The sequence below is a fragment of the Cygnus olor genome, chromosome 14, assembly GCF_009769625.2.
Source record: "Cygnus olor isolate bCygOlo1 chromosome 14, bCygOlo1.pri.v2, whole genome shotgun sequence".
Classification (NCBI taxonomy): Eukaryota; Metazoa; Chordata; class Aves; order Anseriformes; family Anatidae; genus Cygnus; species Cygnus olor.
The window spans coordinates 15,224,959-15,251,802 of NC_049182.1; the positions used below are offsets into that span (position 1 = coordinate 15,224,959).

The following is a 26,844-nucleotide window of genomic DNA, read 5'->3' on the forward strand; positions in this document are numbered from 1 at the left end:
CTCCTGTCTTTCTGTCTGAGTCTGCTGTTATGCATTATTTCATTTTTATTGCTTCTTGGTTACACCCAAGCTTGTGATGTAACCGATTCTCTCTTAAAGTAACTCTCAGAAACTACTTCAACTGCATCATGTTCCCTGAGGCTGTTCTCCAAGGACAATGCCATAGAGCTCTTAATAACAAAGGAGAAAAAGTTAGCTTGTTTATTACCAAAATGAGATCCAGATGTTTTGAGTGTGAAATAGAATAAATGATCAAGCTGGGGAGTGAACCCAAAGTTACTTGAATAATTAATGGGTGTTAAAGGCTGGACTACCAAGACTGCTCCCTTGAAAAAATACCCATTTTAAAAATTCAAAAGCACTGTAATTTTGACTTTCTTTTGGAGAACGAATTGTAGAATAGATAGCATTGTGTGTGTAGATGTTGAATCAAGTTTGAAAGATGTTGAACTTGTGAGGAAAAGAATGCAGTACCACTAATTTCATGACAAATGTGCAGTTGTTTGATTTGGCAGTAAAGCCATCAATGCTCAGTAGAAAAGCAGACGTGTAATTCAGAGGCCAGTAGGTATCATACTCTTCCATGGGTTAAAAATAGGTAATTGTTATATTAAAAAAAAAAAATGCGATTATACTCAAAATACCTAGGCAATTATTGTGTTCAATGAGACAATAATAAAGCTGACAGTTTATTTCATAGTTTCTGTGTCAGCTTCAGTTTCTAAGTAGAATGTATTCAGTAATATCCAAAAAAATGGTATTAGTAAAAATAATTCTGCAAGACATTTTGAATGGCAAACAAAGGTGTGTATAAGAGCTTTATACTATTAGATCTTCTAGGAGAGGGAAACCATAGCCATGTAAGCTTGGTGATTTCTGCTCATACTTCGAGTATTTGCAGTTCGTGTAAAGCATGTTTTACTGATAATATTCTCAGTCTTCACAGAATTTCAGTAGCTTAATGAGAAATAAAATTGCCATGGAAAAATGCACAATCTCCTAAATTTGAGTAACACTTGCCTCTTTAACATCAGGCTTTTATGCAAACAGTATTCTCCATGGGAAGGATGTGAGTGTCTGTTGGGTGCTATGGAGAGAGCATGGAGGAAATTTCTCACGTAGATAGTGGGTGTCCTCTCACTGTATGTTTGCAGAAAAGGCTTTGCTTTTTACTCAGTTCACAGCAGAACAATTTTACTCTGAGCATGAAGCTGAAAGTGCTCCTTCTCAAACTACTGAATACAGTTGTTTGCAGTATGATCTGACTGACACTGCTCAGACCTACATGAAGTGTATGTTTGTACACCTCGTGAGTAAATAAATGAGAGGTCACTATAAAGATAGTGAAAGTAAATATAAAAACCCAGCTTTGTGATGCTGCAGATTTACATAAAGTTTTATCACCTACAGAGAAATAATGGTGCATGAATGTTAAATACATAAAATAATAAAAAGGATTGTCATTACATTAAACTTGATAGCTGCAGAATACACTCATTAATAAGAGTCCAACTCTCCTCCTCAAAGAAGGATCAACTAGAGCAAGCAGCTCAGGCCTCTGTCCATTTCAAGGATGGAGTTTCCACTCCATCTTGGCAGTATGTTATTGACAGTACACTAACTTTCTAGTGATTTGTTCACTGTTTATCAAGAAACTTTTGCTGACTGGCAAAGACCCTTTTAATTTTGAACTTTGCAAATTAATTGTATTTTGTATAAGGAACGCACAGCCCTCTGAGATTTAAAATGTTCTTTTACCCTTTTCTTTGACTTCTGAACCTTGAAATTCTTTCTGAACTTTCTGACATCTTTGGTTGTACAGGTTTTGAGAAGGAAAGAATATTCAACAAGCAAATGGCAATAAAAAGAATGTTGAAATTGGAATCTTCTTCAGAATTTTTAATAGGGAAGGATGTGGTTTAGATTCTTCTTGGAAAAAAAGACTGGAATGGTAGCAAACTGAGCAAGTTAAAAGTTGTAATGCGTGGTGGAAGTGGCAGATTAAAATAGTCATTTTACCATATTGAAAACTGTTTCCCGTGATGGAAAGGTTGCAGACCTAGGAATTTGTTAGCTGTCTTCTTGATCTCTATAGGTGTGTTTCCATATTCAACTTCTTTTCTTCCGTTGCCGCTATCATGCCTTTCATTTACATTGGATGTAGCTGCTGTTTGCTTTAGTTGTGAAAGGATCTCCATGAGACAGCAGTGCCTGATCTGGAAGTGACCCTTCCAATTTTGTAAGCATGAGAGACCCAGCTAAGTCAGTAGCCCAAAGAAGCCTTCTCCTCCAAGAAAACATGACCTCTAGCTTGAAAACAATTGGAAAATTGTCTTATCAAGATTGAGGTTCTGTATTCATTCAGAATTTATCTAGAAGCTAATAAAAGGAATAAAAGAAAAAAAAGATAATATAGGTTAAAAACAACCCATGTAAAGTGTAGGTCTTTTCTTCTACGTTTATTTCATGGAATGGTCCTGATAAACATTTTCTATCTTACCTCAGGGCTGGTAGCGTTCTCTGTTTCCAAGCTCCACTGGCTGTTTCTTTTTTAATAGTCAGGGGAATCTTAATAGTTAAGTTTCTCTCCTATCCCAGCTTCAGACAGAGGAAGAAATATTATTAGCCTGGTTGGAGCCAGGAAGGTAGAAATTTCTCAGTTAATAACTTCTCCTTTGGTTTTTTTTGAGGGCCCTTGATACTCTGTGATTGACGTTGACACTACCATTGTTTCCCTCCTTTCCCTTGCCTTCAGGACATGGGAACCCCCAAATGGGCAGTAGGCTGAGGGAGGAAGGGGAGTAACTGGCACTCGTTAAGTATATAACCAAAACATTCTTGAGCGGGGAGAGAATGTTTGCCTGTTGTTGAAACACTGTGTTGCTGGATGTGGCCCCTCCAAAAACAAAACAAATAAACAAACACGCTGAAGGATAACAGATGTATATGGGTCACTTTTAAAAGTCACAAATTCTGTAAATGTTTGCTTTAGTATATCTGAATCATAAAACAGGAACATGCAGCTTGTAACATAAGCAAGCTGTGAAGTATAGACATTTATGCATTTGCATTATTTGAGAACGGAAGTCTGTATCCAATATGTCTAGGAGGAGCAAAAGTGCTTACTTGGAGGCATGTGAGGATGTCCATTGTTTGGACAGAAGAAATTTGGCTGAAGTAAATCAAAATGAAAAGAAAATACTGTTCACAGAAATACATGCATAGATAAATGGGTGTACGTACATATGCCTAGGTATGCATGTACAGTCATACCTCTCTCTCAATTGCAATTCGAACTATGAATCCTTTACTTGGCTTCTTGCTGTTCAAAAAGTTTTTAGGTCTCATGTTGGAAACATGGTTCAATTTGTGTAGCAGACAAAGTTTGTCTAAGGAGGCAAACTTTGCCTTGCAGAAGTGCTTTGAACGTAGAGATTTAAAACCTACATTTGTAATGCTTAGTATACATTCACAATTTTTTGTGTTGAGTTTTAATTCTTTCCCGATAAACTGAACAGAAAACAGAAAATGTACCAAAAGCCAGAAGATAATGGCTATACCAGCTCAGACCCAATGTGCCAGTAGGGCAGTATCCTGTCTCCAGTTGAAACTTTAAGGAAGAACAAATGGAAGGAAAAGCAAATACATAAATGATATTTCTATAGAAAACACTCTAAGCCTCAAGTGGCCTGTGAATCATCAGTTGGGCTTTGTTATTATTATTTATTTTTCTCTTAGTTGTTTGTATAGTCACTTTATACTCACGTAAACTTACAACTAATGATATACAATCAATTGTTAGGCAATTTAACTGCTTGTTGAATGGAAAAATTAATTCCATTTGTTTTTTGAAGCTACTATAAACAGTATTGGATACTTCCAAGCATTTTTTTTTAATTAAAAAATATGAGGACAACTGTTTATCACCTTCCCTTGATTCATAATTGTACAGATCCTTACCATACCTTACTCAGCTGTTTTCCTTGTGGGAAGTCTCTGGCTTATGAGTCATTTCAATATGAATCTGCTCTGTCACTGATCATCTTTGTTATCTTTCTCCAAACCTTATGGGATCCTTTTTGAAGTGGAAATTCCAAAAGTTTTTGCTCTTCAATATCTGGATACACCATGAATTTATGCAAAGAATGAATATGTTATCTAGTAGTCTTCTGAAAATTTGTAATGCTTGTCTTAGGAATTGTGACACAGCAATAAGTTGGTGTTTTCATGGGTCTACTTCCCAAGAAGTGTTTTTTGGGTTGGAGACTGTTTTTGTGTGTGTCAACTTAAAATTCTGCTTCCTTACATGTTTATTAAATTTCACCTGCAATGAATTACATGTTATTTTGCCATTCAGGCATTAAAAAGTGTTAGTTCTTTCTGGAGTTGGTAATCAGCTTTCACTGTGTGTCATTAATACATTGTCACACACACACAGCCTGCCATTCTCACATTTTTGGGTCACATATGAGTATGCTGAACTGTTTCAGTCCTCACGGAGGTTCTTCTTCTGCTCCAGTGGTGACCTTATTACCCTTACTTTTGCACAGATAAATATTTGGATAAAACAAGGATTATTTCACAGTGGTGTATTGAAATATATTCATTCTATGGTGCCTCCAAATATTTTAATCTTTTAAATACTTTATTTTTTTCTTTCTGTTATACGTTGAGGTCTGTTTATCAAAGTTAAAACAAGAAATCCAATACAGTTGCGTTTCTGTTCTCATAGTCTTGGTTAAAATGTATAATTTGAGAATCAGATCCTTTGCACTTTTTGATAGTTATTTTTTGTGGATTCCTTTATTATGGCTCTGCAAAGCAGTCATTTCTGGTATCTTTATGTTCAGTCTTGGCACCATATCCTGATGAGACAAACATTTTACATCTCAATGGAAGTGGGTTGCAATGCACTAAAGACACAATATTTGTTTGTAAATTTATTTTTATGTCGTGCTTACAAGCATGATATAATTTTCTTTTAACTTTAAAGATAAGACAGGTTTTCCGTCAGGAATAAACTTCAGCCTTGTGATACCTGACTTTAAAGCATGAAAAGTTTTATTTTAAGAACTTGAAAAGCTATCTAAAATTAAGTATGATATTCTGGGAGGAAAGCTGTGGAAAAAACACCATGGTACTGTTTTTTTCTTTGTGTTTGTTGGTATTGTTTCCCCTTAAGCATCACACCTGTTTTCAATTAACAGTGTAACAAGTGATGGCTCAAGCAGTTGGACCTGAGTTCTTCCCAATTATCCTTTTTTGTTTGTTTGTTTTCTGAGATGGATACCTTCTTGGTAGCTATGGTTGAATCAGGATCACCAAACTGCTGCCACTGTCAGACAGAGTTTATGGAGGATAAGCCTATTTTGATACCTATTTGCCTGACTGTGTTGACAAGGTCTGTGACTGCTTCTGAGGAAAGCCTAACATTTTCAATTTTCATATACCTACACAACTCAGTGTATCACTGTAGCTCTATTTGTAGCTGATCTCTGTAACGTAGTCTTTGACATATGTCATTATTGACTGCGTAACAAGCTCAGATAGCTTCTATCAAGTACAGTTAAGAAGTTAAAAAGCTGAGGAAGGGTTAAAAATGATTGGTAGTTATATGCCTGAGTGCAACTTGGAGCCCAGCACCTGTGAAAAGCTTGAATGACTTCAGCTGCAGCAAACGGTCCCTGACAATGCAGTGGATGACTGGCTGGCTGTGGGGAAGAATAGACAAGTCTTTCTGAAATTTCTTTATTATTTCATTATGTTTCCGGATTTGTAGGTTGTGCAGCTTTTCTCTCTAAGCATATTGTGTTGTTCGCCTATTATTAAGTAACTTAGTACTCTGTGTAAGAAAAGTAGATTTATTTTCTAGACTGCTAAGAGTGAGTCTTTCTCAGAGCATTAGTTCACCAGTTTCTTCTTCTAAAGGTTTATTTAGTTATGTCATTGGAGGCACACTATCATTGTAATTGGTTTGCTTCTTGCCTGTGTTATTTTATATCTGCCTTGAAAATAATTTCTTGCAATATCCAGAAAAAGTCAACAAGTAACCTGAGGTATATATGTTAGGAAGTAACAGCAACATGTCTTGCTGGCTGAAAGAAGGAGTTTTTCTTCTTGTATTAAAAATGCATGGGCACATCTAATAAGAGGCTGAAGTTTTATTACATAAAGCTATCATTCAAAACTATTGTGGTGGACTGAGATATGCATATATCATGTGCTGTGAACATTATCATATGTCAGGTGTTATGCATTTTATATAAATAGGTGCTCCTGAAATATCCCAGTACTGCATACACTGAAAGCTTAAGTCTGTATTCCTATGTAAGGTGATTAGAAGAGTTGATGGCTTATGTGCCTGGCAGTATGTGAGGGATTTTAAGAGAAAAAAACCACATCCAAACATAGTTGAACTTCAGGTAACTTTGTTCCTTGGACCGAGTTTTCCAGTTTAGTAACTAATCCTTTTTTTTAATTATTTTTTCTCTAATTAAAATTCTATTTTTTTTTCTAATTAAAAAAATAAAAGTGCTGATGCCTTAGAATCATTTCATAAGAAACAATAGATCACTTCTGTAGCAAGCAGCTGCATAAAGAAATATAGGTTTAACCTTTACTATTTACAACTCCCCAAACATATTCCAGCAGAAACATAGGTGAACGTACATTTGAGCCTAGTGAGAGGATGTTGTGCTAATGTGGTGGTCTTAGATGAATGCATTGGAGGTGATGTATGGACTCCTGGAGGCCCAGTGATTACATGTTGAGAACTGTTGTGTGAAGTTGGTGATTGGTTGGCTTTTATGGGGACTTGAGGAGCAGAATAACAGAACAATATGTGCAAAGTTCAATTTCCCATGTGCAGCAGTGGTTAAGGTAACTTGGATGGTGGAGGGAGTTGCAGTGTACAGAGGTTGCTGACTATACAGTCAGCATGTGTTTAATCAGATTTATGGTTTGACTCAGTGCAGGTATTGCCAGAGCTGGTAAGACTCCTGGAGAGCCTCTCTGCACAGTTCTTCAGCTTCCAGGAGATTTTATTAGTCTGGGCTCCATGCTGTGCACATCCACAAAGTTGTTTCTGGTCCAGCACTGGAGCTAATCTATTCTGTGGCATTAGATGATTATACACCATTCTCCCCAGTGCTCAGGATTCCCGGAATACTTTTCAGGTCTTATTAGCTCTAAGACATCCAGTTCAAAATACTTCAGAGACTGAGCAGTTGCATTCTCATACAGCAGTATTAGGTGAAATAAACCGGACCAGATCTTGTCAGGCTTGGCACCCCTGATTACTTCCTCCCTCTGGATGTGGTGACAGTTGGTGGCACGTATGTGCCCATGTGCTGGTTGTGTGGCGGCTGTGTTTCTAACATGAGACAAGAGGACAGATCCAAGATTTTATTTGTAGTGTGCTATGTGTTGCTCTTACTTGGAACGATGCAAAGGTGTTGGTGTGACAGTCAGAATTTGACTAATTTTGCTCAGAAAATGTTAATTTTTTTGTTAATTCAGGTCTACTGTTCAGACTGACAAAGCTGACATGTCATTACCTCATGATGTAGATAGTTAAGCGCAGCTGCAAAAATGGCTTGGCTTTAAAATCCAAATTCCAGATATCATATCTTCACATTATTTCTATTTTAAATGAACAGCAGATTAACAAATGTAGGTAATTCTGTTTTTTAATAGTGCAGTCCCAAGAACAGTGCCCACGAAATCTTTTAAAAAGAATTTAGCACATTTTCTTTATAATCTTTTTTTTGCTATCCATTTTTATTTTGCCATAATAATAAATGGCTTCATGTTTTCCAGCGTATTTGTTACAAAATTAGAAATGCTGTTATAATTAGAATTAACCATCTGACAGGACTGAGATTTACAGCGACATGGTGATGACAGACTGTCCTAGGTAAAAGGCCCAGGTGAACATCGGGAATTTCTGTACTGCTCTTTTGTTTTCTTTTTTTGTGAAGGTGCTGCTGCCCAACTGGTTCCTTAAAGCGTGCTCAGCCGTGCTTTGAAGGTCCGCTTAGGAACAGCTACGTTAGAGCTTGCCCTGCCCTGTGCTGGCATTCCTAATGTTTGGTTCACCCTGTGCTTGAAGTTGCTTTCATTGTCATACGGCTTGCTGATAGATGAGGATAAAGTCAAGCTCGCACACAATGGTGTGTTAGGAACTATTCCATTACATTTCATTCATGTTTGGCACTTCTCTTTCAAACCGGAGGAAACAACTCTTATTAATGACCATGCAAAGCATTTGCTATTTTCATCAAAAAGTTTTCAAGCACTTCTGTTTTTCTTTTACAGGATTTAGAAACATCCTGTTTTGCAGTTTGATACTTCTCTATTAAGAATGATCTCTCAAGCTCTCTCTCAGTCTTATACTGAGATGACTATTGCACTAGGAGCTATTTACATACAGTAGGTGGTGTTCAAGACAAACAATACCCTGGTAATTCCCTGAGATCCCCTGAGAATCAAACCATGAATAAAATGACTTCGGGTGGAAATTGCAACTTGAAGTGATGGAAATGTTTGGAGAGTCCCATAGCTTGAACCAAGTCATCTGTAGCCATGGACTTTGAAAATGTTTGTTGTTACCTCAGGTTCTCTTCATAATCAATTACTTGTGTCGCGTTGTCTTACTAACTGCAAGCCCTGTTTGACAGAAGTGCTGTACTCTTGCAGTGTGTTGAGGACAGTATCACATGCCATACAGTGCAGAAGCACTAACACGTACTGATGGGTTATTTTAAAAATTAAGCTTATGCATGAGCTGAGGCAAAAGGACAATGGCATTGTAGTATTGGTCTTGACAGGAGGATTCAGCTAGCTTACTGCTGCTGTAGAAAAAGACCAACACTTAATTTATAACAATACCATGGTAAAATTTTATGATAAATTTAGACCAATATGCTATGTTTACTGCCGGTGAGCTGTGGATCATAATGTGAGCTTTTAGACTTTTAATTAATTAATTATTTTGTGGACCTCACTTAATATGATTTTTCTTTTTAAGTAAAATCAATACTAAGACTATCAGGCTGGAATCTTAAAATGCTTAGGAAGAGGACAACATGCAAAAGCAGCTTAGAACTTAGTGGTTTTGGAAAAACAAGTGGAGAAAAATATTGTTAAATTTTCTAAGTAATTTTTCATTTAGATATTTTTTTCTTTGTTCAAAAAACCATCATCTGTTCTTCTTTTAACCTTCAATACCATCAATTTTGCTTTTGAATTAATAAATTTCCACGGATTTCATGAAATCCTGCAGTTCTGGGAGAATACCAGAAGAGCATTCTGGGAGAAAATCAGAACATACGGTAACCTTAACTTTGCATAGGTGTGACAGAAGATGACTTAGGCATGTGTGAGAAGAGCAAGTATACAAATGAGCATCTTTAAAAACTGTTTAGTGCTGCAATCATTTCCCAAGTGAACGTGACAATTTACCAATGCATGCCCTATCTGCTCTGTATCCTCTTTCAATTCCCCTTCATTGTCTGTTTTTGATCCTTCAGCCATTGCAGGTAGGGCAGTGTTGGCTTATACAGAGCTATCGTTTAACATACTTGATTTACTTGATTGTCCAGATTTTATTGATAAGGGGAAAAAAAAAATCACATTTGACTTCACAGGTTGCAAACTTTTGAAAATATGATTTTTGTTACTATATATATATTCTTGTGTTTGCTGGTGTAGCACATCCTATTCTAGAAATTTAATCTCATTTTGCTTAGTTTCTGTTGCTGAAAACTGCAAGCACAAGTTGAAATCCTTGCAAGTAGAGTTAAGAATATTCAGAAAACATATTTCTTGGACGTGGCTTTGAGAAGTCAGATGACTTGGGATTGACAGAGGATAATTGTATACATGATGAGAGCTGAAATTACAATTAGAGTAATAACCATTAGAAATGCATCTGTGCACTTCTCTGGCAGTCTTTTTCATTGTGATAGATTAAATAATTTCAACACAATTAATATTAGTCAAGAGCTAGCAATAGTGTTGAGCGGGAGTTAAACCGAGAAATGTAATGAAAATTGTCAGTAATTTTGGGAAGCTTACATTCTAGACTCATCACACTTTTTTCATTGTATTTCATCCTGTTAAGATATTTTTCTAAAATGTATTCATGCTTAACTGAAAATATGAAATTAATGAGGATTAATTCAGTTGCACACTACCAATCTTAAAAAAAACAATAGTAAGGCTAGCTTAATTCAATATAAAAGTGTGAGATTTCACATGGGGAAAAAGAATCCAGTTTAAAAGCTCCTATATACTTTCCTAAATGCAAACTAGTGCTTAGTATTTCCCATGTTCTTACTGAGTGTTTCATTTTCTGGTTTATTCATTAATTTCAGAAATGGAATAGAGTAGTTGGTAAAAGTACTGTGAAATAACTAATTTTAATATCTGCTTCAGCTAGCAAGTAGCATGCCTAATGTGTAATATTTAGGCTCTGTAAGCAAGGTTGGAAATCCAGCCTTTGACCTATTATAGGTGTCGGAAAGAGAAGCAAATATTTCCTTCTTCCCCCCCGCCCCTTTTTTTTTCCCACAAAACATGTTCATATGGTAGCCATGTGAAAACTCTGCATTTCTCACTCCACAGTCTAAGTGTGATCTTTGAAAAGGCTTTTCAATTCAAAAATAATTTTGAATTCTGGTAGTGAAATAACTCAGTGTGTAAGGAAACTGGAAAACAGATATTGAGTGCTAAACATCAGTAGGTTTCTACAAACTCCTAGTGTCTTTGATCCAGACTCTAGGAAATATGCATCCATTATCGAAGTGAAATTTAAGGTAGACTAGAAGAAGGGAGGCAAAAATACAGTCATATATAAGCATACATAAGAAGTATCTTCCTATTTAGAGCAGTGTAGCTGTATAGAATTAGTTTAGGTCAACTTCAATACGTAAGTTACATTAATTAGGACTCTGAAAGCTGGTGACTTTTTATTGTCAGTGAAAAAGACTTAGAGGGAAAAGAAGTTTCTTATCAATAGATCTGTTTTTCAGTATTGCAGGGCTGTTTTATGCATTTTACCAAGGAGAGAGGGGTTGTAGTGGTTTTTTTTGTTGGTTTTTTTTTTTTTTTAGCCACTAGGCTGGAGTAACTTGTAGCACAATAGATTTTTTTTTAATTGATAACTTGTGGTCATCAGTATAATTTTTTTTAAGGTAGGTAAAATGGACTAACATACAAACATAAAGATTCTTGCAGATAGTTTATAGAACATTTTAAAGATAGTATTTCAAAGCACCATATATTTGGTTATCTGTATTTTCATATGTTCTACAACACTGCGCATATTTTCAAAGCAGAAATTTAAGAAAATTCTTGATATATATAAATATATATATATAGTGTGTGTACTGTAGAAATAATAGCTAATCTGGAAATAATCTCAGTTGGTCAGGTTATTTAATTTTCTGTGCCTAGATGTTTAGAAAGTGAAAGAGAAAATCCAGATACATCCTGGTAACTGTTTCTCAGAGCAGTGAAAGCTGAATATGGGTGCCATATGATTCACTGTTAGTAGGCATCTAGAGCAAAATTCAAGATAAATAAATGTGTACTCATCCATATTAAAACATTCAAAATTTCTGGTGACTGTCACTTGACTCCCCTACCTCAAGAATGTGGGCAGGTGGTCTACAGATGGCATGGTCTGTTTGGCTTGTCTGTGAGTAACGTACACAATGCAGTCTATGCTGAGTTCATAGGAAGAGGAGTTTCATGTGTTGATGCATAATATAATAAGCTTTTTACATTGCAAGACAATCTAATTTTTGTTTTTCATTTAACTGTTTAGGCGTCTGAACAAGAATAAATTGCAAGTTCTTCCAGAGCTGCTTTTTCAGAACACCCAGAAGTTAACCAGATTGTAAGTACAATGTGATTTATGTTTCTATTGTAAGTTCCTTATTGTTATATGGATTTGCATGTGTGGGTTTTGACTGAGGTGAGAGCTTTAATTTTCATGATATTAGAACTGCTAGATAATAAGGGTTTTTAAGGTGATGTGTTGTCTTTTTGTGTACTGGTAATGACATAGAGCATAAATAGGAAAGAGAAGATAAACTGCGAAATGCTCCTGTTGTTCTTATCTTCGCCATGATGACTTCAAGGTGAATTATTCTCAACTCTCTAAGTACAGATATAGAAATCACTAAAAATGGCAACATCTCATCCCTTATAGTCTAGATGTCCTTAAAGAGATTGCGTACTCTCAGTATTGAAAAATTACCATATTGACATAACACAGATTTTTAATTTATTTTTTATTTATTTATTTTAAACTAAGCCAAATCATTGCCAGGCAGACCAGTGTGGTTATGGCTGTTGCCTCTTCAGTCAGGAAGATGAAAAATTCTATTTCTTCCCTTATTTCCTCATTGTATTGAAATAGAAAACAAAAACAAACAAACAAACAAAAAAGTTAGATGTTTAGAAGGCATCCCAACCAGCATTAACATCCAGCTAACATGAGCTTCAAATCATGTTTTTCTTGGGGGGGAGGGAAGCTATGAGAAAGCTGAACTCATCAAAAACAAGTCCTGCCAAAGTTTAGCTCATGATCCAGTCTGTATTTTTGAAGGATATACCGTACGGTTGAACTTTTTTTTTTTTTTTTAAGCTTGACTTCATTTGTAGAAGATTTTTTATAGGATTTATGATTTGGTTAGAGATATTGAAAAGTTACTGTAGGATGGCTGAGAAGTTGCTTCAATCCATGTGGAAGTTTTGTAATTGTTTTAATACCTCTGTATGTAACCAAACAAAGCAGTGAGGCAGTACAGTAAATTTTACTTCCTGTGGAAATGCAAAACACATGGTGATGATGAAGATTAATTTTGGAATCGGTTGAATATTTAAAAAAAAAATAGTCTCTTTGAAGTTGGTGTCAGAACTTGCCCATGAAAAACTTAGTGTGCAAGTAAAGGAACCACATTGTTCTGGAGATAATAAATAAACAAAAAATGATGAACCATAGCTGTTCTTCGGTCTCAAAATGCACTTGAAACATCTTAGGACTTGTTTTTGGCTAATTCAGCTTTTTCATAGCTTTTAAGTGCACTGGAAAATATTTGCTTAATGGGTTTGTTAGGGCTTAGTGATTTGTTTGTGTTTCCTAATGTTGTTTGCTTATTTCTGAAATTCTGTATCTTGAAACTTCTCTTGAGTATAAAGCTTGAGCAGGTACTTGTGGATACCATTATCTGCTCTCCAGAAGATGCTAGTTGTATTTATTTCATAGAAGACTTGCTTCATGGAGATTTCCTAAAGTGATGGTGATGCCTTTAAGATTAAAAATAAATAAAGAAGAATTATAGAGTTTACATCAATTCCTATAGAGCATGCTGTAGCTTCCTCTGTGTGTGGTAGCACTGTACATGTACTGTTATAGGTTTGAAATAAGCTTTCTGGTCATTTGTGATTTCAAAGGAAGGTTGGTTGTTGATCACTTGTGTGTGTTTATCTTAAGGAACCTTGCACAAAGAAGCTTTATGAAAGTAATTGAGATTTTTCAATACCAGAGTGGTGGTTTTTTTTTTTTTTTTCTTTTAGTAGATCATATAATCACGATGCATTATAGTCCTTAATAGCAAGGGTAATAATTTTGCTTTTAGAATATAAAGATTGTAACAAAATTACATTAAATACACTGATTAATATGAGTGCTGTATTCTCTAATGCCTCCCAATGGATGCCGTCGAAATATTTGTCTTTATTCACTGACATTCATTCAAAGTCTCATTACTGTTTAATAGTGATTTAGATGGATCACTGTAGCACTGTTTATCAGTAAAAATGTGCTTTTTCTTTTGAGGATACAAGTATTATACATACTGTATATTTTAAGTAAAATAAATCTTAGCGAAGTGAGCAGTTATGGTTCCAAATGCAGTTGGCTTTTATGTTTTTCAATGATGGGGTAAGAATAAGAACTTTGTTACCTATTGGGATATACGTACATATCTGTATATAGTTAAATTTTGAAGAAAAGTAGAAGTATACATCAAAGATAATTACTTTGTGGTTTGTATTACTCTTTTGTTCCTACTGCTGGTAGATTTCAGAGTTGTTCTTTCTCACTTCTCTTAAAACTACTCTTAAATATAACAGTGCCAGTCTACTTAGTTCACAACTGGCTTTCTGGGTAAATCACATCAATGAAGAAGCATGATGCGTGCGTTCCTCTCCTGCAGCTGCTCTGACCTAGCCTTTCAAGAAGAAAGCATAGCTGAGAACGTGATGAAAGGGAGTAAAAAGCGAAGCAAAAATGTGTGAGTGAATGATACATGGGTGATGCAGATCCTGTGGAATTTATGATAAGAGAATTAAAATGGAGATAAAAAGGTGTAGCTAATATTTTTTTTTCCATAATAGTGGTATATTGCTTTTACAGACATACTTTCAAACTACGTTAACTCTGGACTAGTAAGTTATGTACCAGTTAGTTTATTCTTTTTAAATGGTTATGCTTCTGATAAGCTTGTAAGTGCAAAATGGAGTTTTTAATAGTTGAGCTCAATACAGCTCAAATGGTGCCAAGTGTGAAGAAGTAATTATTGCCATGCATTATGCCCAGCATGGAAAAAATTGATCATATTGGGTGGAAATGAGGAGCTTGTAGTGATGGCCACATAGCAAATGCACATGAAATCAGCAGTGATTCTTACAGCTGTTCTCTTTAGCAGGCATACAGGGAACCATAACAGACTACAACTGTGTTAATAAAAGTCCAGACTTGATTTTTAAAAAAATAAAAACCAAGATAACATTTTAAGTTTGATAACTTGATAGTAGCATGAAAGTTAAGCATATTTATTAGCATTAGTAGATTTTTGTGTAGATGGGGTGAGAGACCTGCTTTAATATGCAGAAATTCTGCCTGCCGGAGGGTTTCAGGAAGACCTGTTAATGCTTCAGGAATAGTTAAAAGTTTTAAAACAAATACCAAGATTTCTCTCACTCTTTTGTCAGCTAGACTGAAATGTGCCTGTGAGTTTAGTGAAGGAGTAGCCTTGATGTAGTTCCGTATCAGCAGTGTATCTTATGTCTCGCTGCTGGAAATGGAGGTACAGATCACTATGTTTCTCTGTCAGTGATGTGCTTGAAAATCTAGAGGAGAAACTTGTTTGGTGATGTGTTCTTCTCTTGTTCTGCATACGCACAGTCTGTGTAGTTTGGGACAGCTGTCCAGTTGTCCCAGGTGCTTTCCTTGTTTGTCTCCGTAGCGTACTTGTGTCAGGGCATTGTGTGCTTTCACTAAAATTTCATCTTTAAGGAAATTAACGAATTTGAGTGAGGAAATAGATACTATCTGAGAAGCCTTCTAAATGAACCACTTAACTCCAGGTACCTTTTTTTTTTCTCCAACTTTCTCCCAGAGTGCTGAGCTACAGGATATCTTGCATCTTTTACAGCGTTGCTTAGGCTTCGTTGTCACATCTGGTGAATATTAGAAGCAGGAAAAAAATATCTATAGGGGGAATAAACCTTAGGTGGAATGTGAAACATCCAACCAAATCAGTTTCTCATAAGGTTTTAAGCCTTTTCTTCTAGAAAGAACAGTTTTGAGACTCGTGGATTTTGTTTGCTTTAGTTTAAATGAGACTTTTAAGTTAGTTAGCTGGTGAATGAGCCCTTCAGATTGGATTCTCTGGTGGAAATGTTTGCCATTGCTCTGATGCCTTGACTTCCTAGGCTTTCAGCTTCTTGAATGTTTTATCTAGGATAAATAATTGAGTATCTAATAATTCAAACTGCAGGCACTTTTAATGAGAAAACTGAATCGTGAAAAAGACATTTTTAATATTTCCAGAAATGGAAACAAGAAAAAAATGTTGTATAGTTACAGATACTTATTAATAATTAGCCATTGAGGAAAAAAATAATTAACATAATACACATGGTAAAAGTGCAAAAGAATTATAGTCAATGAAAACATGCAATATAGAAGTTATAAAAACAGGCTTTGATTCCGGGGTTAGTATTTTTTAATATTTAAAATAAATTGTGAAATTTACTTATGAAGTTTATAAACAAAGCTTTGTGTGTACTGAAATAATGAGTTTCTTTCCTATGCACAGCTGGTTTATAAAATGATCATACTGTATCTGTTTTTTCACTGAAGGCCAGGTGTGCTAATGGTCCATGATGAGATATTTAAATATTTAAAAACAAACAAAAAAACTCAAGCCAGCTCCTGAATTGTCAAAGGAAAGCAACATTCCTTAGTTCAGATGAAAATAACTCCTAAGTGCTCTGAGTCTTGCTGTGGATCAGCTGCTCTTAGAAGAATGAAAGAGGATATGTGGAACTTCATTAACCTGCAGTCATCCCGTCATTTGTAATGAAACTTAAGGTATTTTATCTGATTGCTTCTGTGTGCCATTTACTTTCAAAATGTTTTCTTCCTGAAATAAGATAAATGTGTAATGATTGTTCTCTTTACAATTATTTTAAAACAACAATATGAACCTGATGTGTTACTTACAATCATGATTTTGACAAGTCTAGTGTGAATTAGATTTTACCAATTCCCGCTTTCTTTTGAGGGCTTTTATGGCTAAGATCTTTAATGTAGCTTGGAAATGCATATGTTTGCTTCACCAAAAATTTGTTCGTGATTTTCTAGAGCTGTCATTTGTAAACCCTCCTTTCCAGCCTGATCTTTAGCAAGCTGTAAGCATGAAATCATGCCTTCTGATCAAATTCTGAAGCTTTTATCTAACAAATGTCATCAGAAGGCCTGTTTGGAAAAGGGACAGTTCATAATTTTTATTAGTGTCCCCTTTATTTTTCTTTTTGTTCTCTTCCTAGAAAGAGAGATCTTGCAGATCTGGCTTACAGCTCCATTATCATTTCATATTAAAGCAGGATCCTGACAATTTAGATATTACACGAGTTTGAGTTACGGTGTTGCCATGACAAAATAGCAAGGGCTGTAACAGCATGGTTTTGTGGTTTTTCCACATCCAATAACTGTAGTTTTACTGTGCATAGATCGCAGCAGGTCTTTTTAGAAGACAGTAAATAATTATAGTAAGTGTTTGCTGGTCTCCAGGGTGCACTTCTGCTTGAGAAAGATGTGCATTAGGTCAGAGGTTTGTGCTGCAGATAGCTGGATGACATTTACACCATTTATCAAGCTGAAGTCATTTTATATCTTCTTTTTGGCTCTGGTTGCAAATAATATATTTAGCAATTTTTATATAAATACACCAGTTTTATATGGGAAGTCTAAGGATTCTTTTTCCTGTTTAAATTAATGCAGAAGATAACTTGAATTTTCAAGAATAGGATTTGTTTTTTAAAAAGAAAATTAAAAGTATAAAATAAGTGAGGACATTTCAAAAGACTTTGGCTTCAGTGTTGCTTTTTCCCTTCTGTGAAACTGGTTATTCAAAATGATACTGAGCAAAAGTCTTGTTTTCCTTCCTAGGGCAAATAGACATGACTGGAGTAGAAAGGGTGCTCTTGGTGGAATTTACTTATGGGTTTTAGTGGCATCTTTTTGCTAAGAAGACATCTATTGCCAACTTCTGTGATTGGTTATTCTATTACATAGCTATTTAAGGTAGTTTGTGGCAAAGGTTTATACATTTCCAGAATAAATATCACATATGCCGATTAAGTGCAAGTCTGCATTGGAAATAAGCTGTAGTACTCTGTTAGCTGAGTAACTGAAATATTACCTTTCATTTTCAGTATTTACTAGAAATAATATATTTTTCTATGCTTTTAAAAATGAGACATACTATTTTGGTTGGTGTTCAGTCAAAGAATTCAGGAGGCTTACAATTTGTAAGATAAATTTGACACTAACTTATTTGGTAGCTTTAAACATGTTGCTGGGTGTCTGTTTTCCTAAATGTATATTTTTTTAAAAGCAGTCTTACCAGTGTGTTCTAGTTGCGTATTATGTAGACATATGATAACATTAAGTAAGAGAAATAACATTCAATAGAATTATACAGTTATTGCCCACTTAAGCATTTTACAGTTTAGGATTGTGTTATTTTACTAACACCCAGAGTAGCCTTGTAAACTTCCTAAGTCCAGCCCAGAAACTTTATGCTAACAGGGCTATTGTAAGTAGTTTCTGATGCATTCTAAAATTCCTTCTTATTCTTAATATCAAGAAGAAGAAATATTAATAAAATATAGTATTTAGTCACTTTATCCAATTAGACATTAATTCCCATCAGAATTATTTCTTATCTCCAGAATATTTAATATCCTATGTTGCTCAGCCAAACATATCTTTTCTGAACTTCTGCAGGCTATCGATATTTGTTTTCCTCGCTTTGGAGGTCTTTTTTTTTAACAATTGCAAACCCATTGTCTTTCTAAGTTCAGGAATCTGATAGATGACTTTTGCTTCTAGAGAGAATGGGACTTTTGTGTTAGCGTGGAAATCGTGATGTCAACAACTTCTGGCACTGAGTAACTGCTGATTCAGTTGTGGAACTGTGTGTGAAGGTGGGATTGAATGTCTCAAGAAGGCAGATTGTAGCACAGGGTGTAAGGAAGAGCCTCTTCCTGACAGGGCGGAGAGGAGCAAGCTTTAAGTCTTTATGAAATCTCATGTGAAAATATCCACTGGCTTTATAGATACGCAGTTGCATGGAATATCATAGAAGTGATTAGTGCCAAAATATGTATATTGGATATATGTTTTTTTTAAGCAGATGAAGAGGGTGCTTGTGTTCACATTTTAATGTGAAATGATCAAACTTTGTGGATAACTAGATTTTGTTTTTAAAGAGAGATCCCTAAGTTTCAATTTCTGTGTCATGAGTGAAATGAATCCTGCAACCATGGAAATAGGCTTGTTAGAGGAGTTTCTGAGAAAAATTGCAAAATCAGTCTGTTAATTCAGCTATTTCTTCTTCTTTTTTTTTTTTTTCCCCTGCTTTTCATCCAGTGTATTATTCCACTTTCTTACTCAGTGCATCTCTCGGAGTATGGCTTCTTTGTCAAGTGGTAGAGACCAAAATGTGATCAGTGCAGAAAGCAAGTTCCATCACTTCTAAAGCTTTGTAGATGCACCGACTGCATTGAGTTGATCTGGGTGAATATCCTGCATGATTTGTAAAATGGGGAAATTTACGATTTCTGTATCCTGCTCAGCTAACCAGTATTACAAGGCCCTTTTATAAGCGGTGTCAAAGGTGTTGTCTTGCAGTAATTTCACGCGAAAATGATAGATGGGAATTCATATTGATAAACTCTTCTTAAGAGCTGTTGGTGAAACAGACTGTTTTGCTGCTTTTATGTGAGTTGCTACAAAGACAGCTCGATCAGAACTCCTTGGTTACTCATCACCTGGGTAGATGGAGACATGGTTTGTGAAGGTGGTCATGTATGCTCTGCCAATTTTGAAATGCATTCTTTTTAACAGGCTTCAGCTTCTGGTTTTGGAGTGACAAGTTAGAACTGGGGGGAAAACACAGTGACTCAGCTTCTTGTTATGATGGTTTCACATGACTAACAGCTATTGCAGAGTTCTTGACATACAGTAGTTGTGTGTGGGCATATTGGCTTACCATTTTCTTACATTAACGTTTGGAACTTCAGTCTTTTGCTCTTGTTAACACCAGTTCAAGTGTAGCTTGCTTTGAAGTAGGGGTAAGCTTGGGGAGGCAGTTGTCAGAGTGGGTGCCTCTGTTGAAGTCATAGGTGGCTTTGCTCAATTCAAGGGGATTGAATAGCTGTGGAGGTTGCTGGGTGGTCAGAGAACAGTTAGGTCCTATCTGCAAGTATATTATTTCTGCAGGTATTCTGACCTGATGGTTTGTAGGCCACTTCTTTTCCAGAAGTTGACTAACCATGTTGGCCTGACTGCATGCTGGAGGAAGTTTGTTGCAGTCAGACTTATTGCATTTGCTTTGTTAACTTGTTGTTTTGGTCCCTTTACTAGAGTTAGTCTGCAAATGTCAGCACATTGTGGTGTCCTTGCACATAATTAACTGCTATAGGGACATTGATTCTCTTGTTTAAAAATTTCCTTTTAGTTAATTCATGTATGAATATCTTTAGTGCTTTCCCTATTGATTTTACATTGAGAGCAGCTGAAAAGCATTTTCCTGAATGCTCTGCTAGTGGTTCCTGCCCATAGTTTAAATGAGCAGTTGCAAATTTACTTTTAAATTTTCATGATTGCAACTAGGAGAAAGTGCAGAATAGTTACAGCTTTGTTGGTTAACAGGAGATTAGAATAGGAGTGCTTAACATTATTTTTGTATTTGAGGCTATTTCCGTAAGTGAGGTGAATGTAGGAACAGATTGAATGGGTGACTTGAAGCACAGACATCTCATCTGCTTAACAGGGAAAGATATAATAGTGATAATGTAAATATTTGCATTGCTTGCCATAATAGGTTGTCATCCTGAGGTTCAAGATGAATTTATATCCAGTGTCTTGTAAAGTCCTTTGAAATGCTCTGGACATACTTTGCAAATAATGAGAGTTAGTTTTAGTGTGCATAGGGATAGTAGAAGCAGGTGATGCAGTCATTGTTGAGGTGGCAAAGAGAGGGTTCTATTCTTCTTGCACAGCAAGTCTGGATTTTAATCAGTGACTTCAAAAATGAAAGGCCATTTTCCATCACTGGCTTTCTGGCACCCACCTCTACTGTTTGCTGTTTTGCAGCAGCAGAACGCAGCTTTGTCTGCAGAGATTCATTGTGTATTCAGAGTGCCCTGAGTGTAAAGGTTATTGTGGGTAAAATGATGCAAGACGAAAACGCTTCCTTGTTTTAATTCTCATTTGATTTCATTCTAGAAAGCTGTAATGTGTACAATAGGAAGCTTAAGTCAGGCTTTCTGGAACTTTTCAATATGTTTCAATGTGGGAGCAATAGGCCATGCCTATTTAAAGTATTTCAGACACTTAGAGGTCATCAAAATGAATACTGCTATACCTTGTAAATGCACCATGGTTGCATTTGAAATAAAATCATAAATGTTCCAGGATATCATTGTAATTCAAATCTCTGTCAGCTGAGAGAAACGATGGGATTGGAGCCTGAGGCATGTGTCTGCGTGATGCTGCCCTTCACAAGGGTCAGTGTGGAGCTGTGCTGGGAGGGATGGGATCAGGACTGGGGTGGTTTTATGTCCCAAGTGTAGTCTGCGTTGTAAAATTTGTAAGAGTAGCAACTATTTATGAAACAAAATTTAAATAACCTGTGCAAGTCATGCAATGTTATATTACTACAGAAATAGATCAGCAAGGGAGGTTTATTAACTTTTCAGTCTTATGACTAAGAGGAGGATGTGATACAAGGTGTGCCTTAGAGCTGCTCTTATTTCTTAGCTCCCTGTAACATACTGAAAGCCAAGGCTTATGACACCTTGTGTAAAAAGATTCTAAGAGCTGTTTTTTTAGCATGTTTCTTCTTATATAATGCTTTGGAAAGTAGATAATTCAAAGATACAGTAATTCCACTGTTGAAGTTTGAGATTTTTACAATAAAAATGCAAATACTATTCAGAAATGTCATTAAGCATTTTTGGAATTAAATACACATCTTTTGATTTGCTTTTTTAAAACTTGCTGATGGGCTGCTAATAGGGACAGACACATCCATGAGAAGTTGTGGGTTTTTTTCAGGAAACAGCTGATAAGGATTTACTTAATTGCTATTGTTATATGGAGGGATGTTAAGTTATATTTTGGAGTGGCTTACATGAAAAATGCGATGACAGTTCTTACTGAACTGTGTATGGAGAAAATGTTGAAAAATAAGGTAGCCAATATCACAGCATCCAAATTTTATGTTTCCATACTTAGTGTCTTGTGTGGAGTGTATAATCTTGTGCCCTATCATACAGTCATGTGAAGAGAACTCATTATTTTGTCAGTTCTGATAATATCACTGTGCCAGTCCTGCTTGCTGCACGGTTCCTGTACCACTGCAAGTGCAGAAGGTTGCTGAGTGGACTAGAACATTATCAGTCTCCAAGAGCTAGGCTGATTTTTCTATGACTGATGTGCATGCACACAGTAACCATATCTTTGAAAGTACTATGAATAGAATATTTGCTTTTTTCCTTGATTCACTTGTATTCACGCTTTTCTGTTCCGCTCTTTCCCAAAAATTGCTTGATTAATCCCATACTTGACATTCCTTTCCTGGGAGCAGAGTTGACTTAACCTTGTGCTTAGTTTCTGTTAGCACCCGAGCTTTTTCTGCAGAACTGGCAGCTGTTCTGATGTCTGATCTTAGTGTATTTTGGGCTTAGTCTATTTGGGTACTTGTTGGTCAGTAGGAGGTACTTCACTTAACTTGCCTTCCTTTACTCTAGAGGCCTGATATTTCTTCTGCTATATGAAGTATTTCTATTGCTGCAAAAGACTACACTTGAAAGACCAGTCCCAGGATTTTGCAATGTGATAAGATTAGCTGCCATAAAACATGTCTGTCTGTCAATTTGATACACAGAAGATGTGGTGGCACATCCTCACCTGAGCAAGGGTATTGCTCCAGAAGGCAGTGACTCACCTAACGGAGTTATCTACTGAAGCTCCACGCATTTTGTTGTGTTTTCTTCTATTAGCTATAGTAGTGGGAAGTGCTTGGTACAGTGTTGCTATTTCTATCAGTCCTTCATGTAATGAGGACAGAATTAGACTACCATTGCTCAGTTAGTCTGCTTAGTTTTGACTTTTAAGGCAACATTTGTCAAGTATTTTGATAAAGTGTACTTCATAGGCATCAATAGGGACCACATGCTCCAGAGGGACCACAGCAATAGTGGCATTGTTCCTGACGTGAGAGCAAGCAAATTTCCCATAAGCCTGGGGAATGCAGCATGCCACTTGAGCCAGTTGGTGGTGAACTTCAAAAGAAAACAATTTATGTTGCTTTTTTATTGGCCTTGGGGTTTTCACTGTTTTATCTTCAAAACTGGTATTTCAGTTGCTTGAAAGGAATTATTTTCCTTCACTGCTTATTAGTTTTTTTCCCAAATGGCATTACTACTTTTTAGAAATGAGGACTACCTCACTCTCTTGCAGCTGCAATTTATTGTGGCTCCTATTTAATTAGATGATCCAATTTCATTGTGTATGTGTACAGAGAACCCATCATCAGATTGGTCTGTGGATAGTAGTGGCTTACAAAAGACATTGGATCTGATGTCAAACTTTGCAAAATAATAATATTATTTTAAAAAGGAAATTGAAAAAAAATCATGAGCTAGATTTTCTTTTCAACTTCAGAGTTGAAGTTTCAGATATTCATACTGAAACAAGCTCCTTCAGCTATCAGTGGATATTAAATGCTAGATATATGCTACAGATGCTGGAGGTATTGATGTCTACACTGAATTTCCGCGGAGTTGGATACCCAGTGACACTTTTTCTGTGTAACTTTAAACTGCACTTTTTGAATTATGCAACAGTTAGATACTTGAGAAACTAAAGTTGAGTAAATAACTTAGAAACTAAAGTTAGAGTAACTTTCCACCATTTCACCTGTTTCAACTGGTTTCCTCTGTACAGGTTATGTGGGGATTTTTTTCATTTTTTTCCCCAACTAATGTGTCTCACTTTTGGGGTATCATATTTAGTATTATGTTGTCAAAGTCATTTGTCCTTTTCTACAGAAGAAAGAGACTCTTCTGGTTTTCTTCTTGTCACTTAGGGAAGAATGGAGCATCGTAACCTCATCTGACTGAGGCTGGCCGTGCTTTGAGTGGGAATTTGAACCAGATGGCCTCCACAGGACCTCTACAACCTGAGCTGTTATGTGGTTAAATATATTACTTGCAGTAGTTAATGCAACAGTTTGGAAGCTTTTAGCTGGTTTAAGGTTTGGCACTTCTTGTGGATCGGATACTAGATTATGCATTTTTTCCTTTTTCTTTTTCTATATTTTTATGATTCCATATAAAAGATTAGATGTAGTAGACAGGATTTTTGTGGGTGCTGGAAGATGCTGTGCCTAAGAGGTGCAAGATTGTGCTTATCACCAGTATCTTACTTGAGTGTGAGATGAAGGTTCTCAACTCCCACAAAATTTGAAAGTTAGCAAAGTTTGAGGAGCTGCTGCTAAAGCAAATCATTTTTATCTGTTTGCTGCCCTAGATCGTGCTGTTCAGATCTGCTTGTAATGTTGATTTTAGTATCCTATTCAGAAGTAGATGTGCCTTGGTGTCGAGCGTTTTTACTTTCCATGTTGTTACAACTCATTGTGGAAGAAAGTTACTTGTTCCATCCCTTTCCTGAATGTGACCCAATTCTTCTTTACTTAAAACCGCCTTGTGAAAGCAGAATGACTTGCATAGTAGGTCTTGATAAGATTATTATGTACTTACAGTTGCTTCCTTGTCTATTCTAGAAAATAAAATAACAAACGTCCTCTTGGCCTTGGAGGTTTCCTTCCCATAAGCCTTTCCAGAGAGGGCTTCCATCTTTTTTTTTTTTCCCTGGAGGACCCATGTTTTCCTACATTGTACAGGAGGATGAGTCATGAGATCCCCACAAAGATGCTATTTGGGACATGTGCTATGGTCAAGTACTGTTCATACAATTTGTAGCCTCTTGTGGGTGCTGCAGCAATGATGACAGCTGCGAGTTAGCTACCAGCCCACTTTAATTTTTTGGCCACATGGCAATCATGGCTATATCAATAATGCGAGTATAGAGTTTTTCTAATAACATAAGATTTTCATTATTGAAAGTAGAATAGTTTCAATATTTCTACACACACACATTTCTGAATCTGCCAAGATTTTCATCTCTGCTCTGTGGTGTTTTTGTGCAAGTGTTGAATGGTTAAAATTTGGAAGAAGGGCAAATTGGTCTGAATCTTGCAGTATCAAAGAACGTAGCTTTTGAATTTAAATGATTCTACCTTTGCTGCAGGTTGCAACTATAGAAATGCACTTGTTCTAATTCTGATTATCCATCTGTTGAATTTGATTTAATTTTTAAACTTATTTCCAAATCGCCTCTAATGTAATTGTATTATCGTGTCAGCAATCTGTTTCAATTCCATAAAATTCCCAGCTATTTTAAAAGAATGATTAAAAAAGTCTTTAAGATAAAGTTGACTGGAATGTATGCTGAAAGTCAGGCATGGTTTAAGCTTCTCCAAAGTTGAGCTCATGTCAGAAGTGGAATTGCTAAGTGAAGTGAAAGATGGGCCCAAGCAATATATAAAATGGGATGGTGAAGTGGCAGAGCTGGTGTGACCCTGTGGAGGCAACTGCTGAATCTTTATTCTTTTTTACTGTATGGGTTTATTTAAAAATATAAGCATGTATTCTTTGGTGTTTTGGAGATATGCACGTTATTTCCAGTGTGTCTATGTGTTTTGAGAATTGTGGATTTCATTTTCTTTTTCTAACCTTCTTTCAGATTTCTTTATTGTTGCATTTGTTTTTTGGATGGTGGATTTTGGGGAGGGGTATACCTATCTTTAACTGTAATATTTTCAATCACTGTAGATTTCTCTTCTGTGATAGAAAGTATGAATTTCATGATCATGTATATGAGAGAATATTCTGTTATTTTCATTTTGTTGGGTTTAGGTTCTGCAATTAAGGTAGATTCTTTTACACATCAAGCAACTTTAAATAGAGACCAAGGGAAAAAAATAAGTAACTGAGCAAGTGATAGAAAGATTTGTCTTGCCAAAGAGAAGATATTTAAAGATGATGCATGACATTGTTATTTGATATGCATCATTTCTGAATACTTGAATATGTTGGAACTACATTTGCCCAGTTTAATTTTCCTGTGTGTGTTTCCTGTGATACATATTTTTCACCACAATCACTGAATTACTTTGACTTAGATGTGTACATCAAAACTTTTTTTTTTTTTCAGGAAGTATTGTCTTTTCTCCCCCTCAAGTTCTGGGAGTATATATTGGAGCTGTGTGTGTATAAAATCATCTAACATATTCCAAAATCCTAACATTTTGTTCTGACATGCAGATTAACTAATGAGTTCAGAGTTTTCACATAGCCAGCACAGAAATGGGGTATATTGCTTAGACTGGTATGTCAATAATAGGTAATGCGTGAAGTAACTGTTAATTATGTAAATGCTAGAAGCACTTGAATTTTAGGAAGACTTATCTTTGAAGAAAAGAACATCTGAAATGATGTTCTTTATGCGTGTGCACGCGTGTGTGTGTGTGTGTGTATATATATATATATATATATAAAAGAAGTATTAGAAGACGAAGTCAGTTTGAGTTTCCTCCCAACAAAGAATAATGGTTAATGGTTGAGATGGTTGAGCACTGTGTTACTTGGCTTTTCTTCAGGGCATGTGTGTGATTTGTTTTGTTTAATTAAAAAAAAAAAAAAAAAGACATTTGAACTGGTCTACTGCATTGACAAAATTTTTGCCTTCTCCTTGTATCAACCTGTAACAGAACTTTATGTTTCTGTTAAAGGCATGGATTGGAACTTAGGGCAGTGTTTTTAGTCAGTACGTGAGGTGCTAACTATAGAAAATAAATGTTGCTTATTTTAGAACCTTGAGACAATGCTAATTTTATATTAAATAATTCCAGATAATAATTACCTTTAATTCTTAAATTGCTCCTTATTTGGTTACTTTGAAGGTGTTCCAAATAATTCCTGGAGTCTTTATTTTATCAAGCAACTCTTTTTCATGATTCTGTGCATTCCAGTTTTAAGCATGTAGCTATGATGCTTAATGGAAATATTATATTTAAGCATCACTTAACATGCTAACGAAGGAACTTGTTTACTTGCATTGCAGTCAACGCAGCTCATAGGGTTATACTTTTATAATTCTTAAGGGAAAATGTAGAAACCACTTTTGAG

The 26,844-nt window shown here is 35.8% G+C and overlaps 1 protein-coding gene across 6 annotated transcripts in view; it reads left to right on the forward strand.

The window, feature by feature from the left end:
* SLIT3 (slit guidance ligand 3) overlaps positions 1–26,844 on the forward strand; it is a 513,498-nt gene that overhangs the window by 43,922 nt on the left and 442,732 nt on the right. For all 6 annotated transcript variants that reach the window (XM_040573726.1, XM_040573730.1, XM_040573725.1 and 3 more), the window contains one exon: positions 11,831–11,902. In XM_040573726.1, coding sequence (XP_040429660.1) covers positions 11,831–11,902 — 72 coding nt within the window. The remainder of the gene's footprint in view (positions 1–11,830; positions 11,903–26,844) is intronic.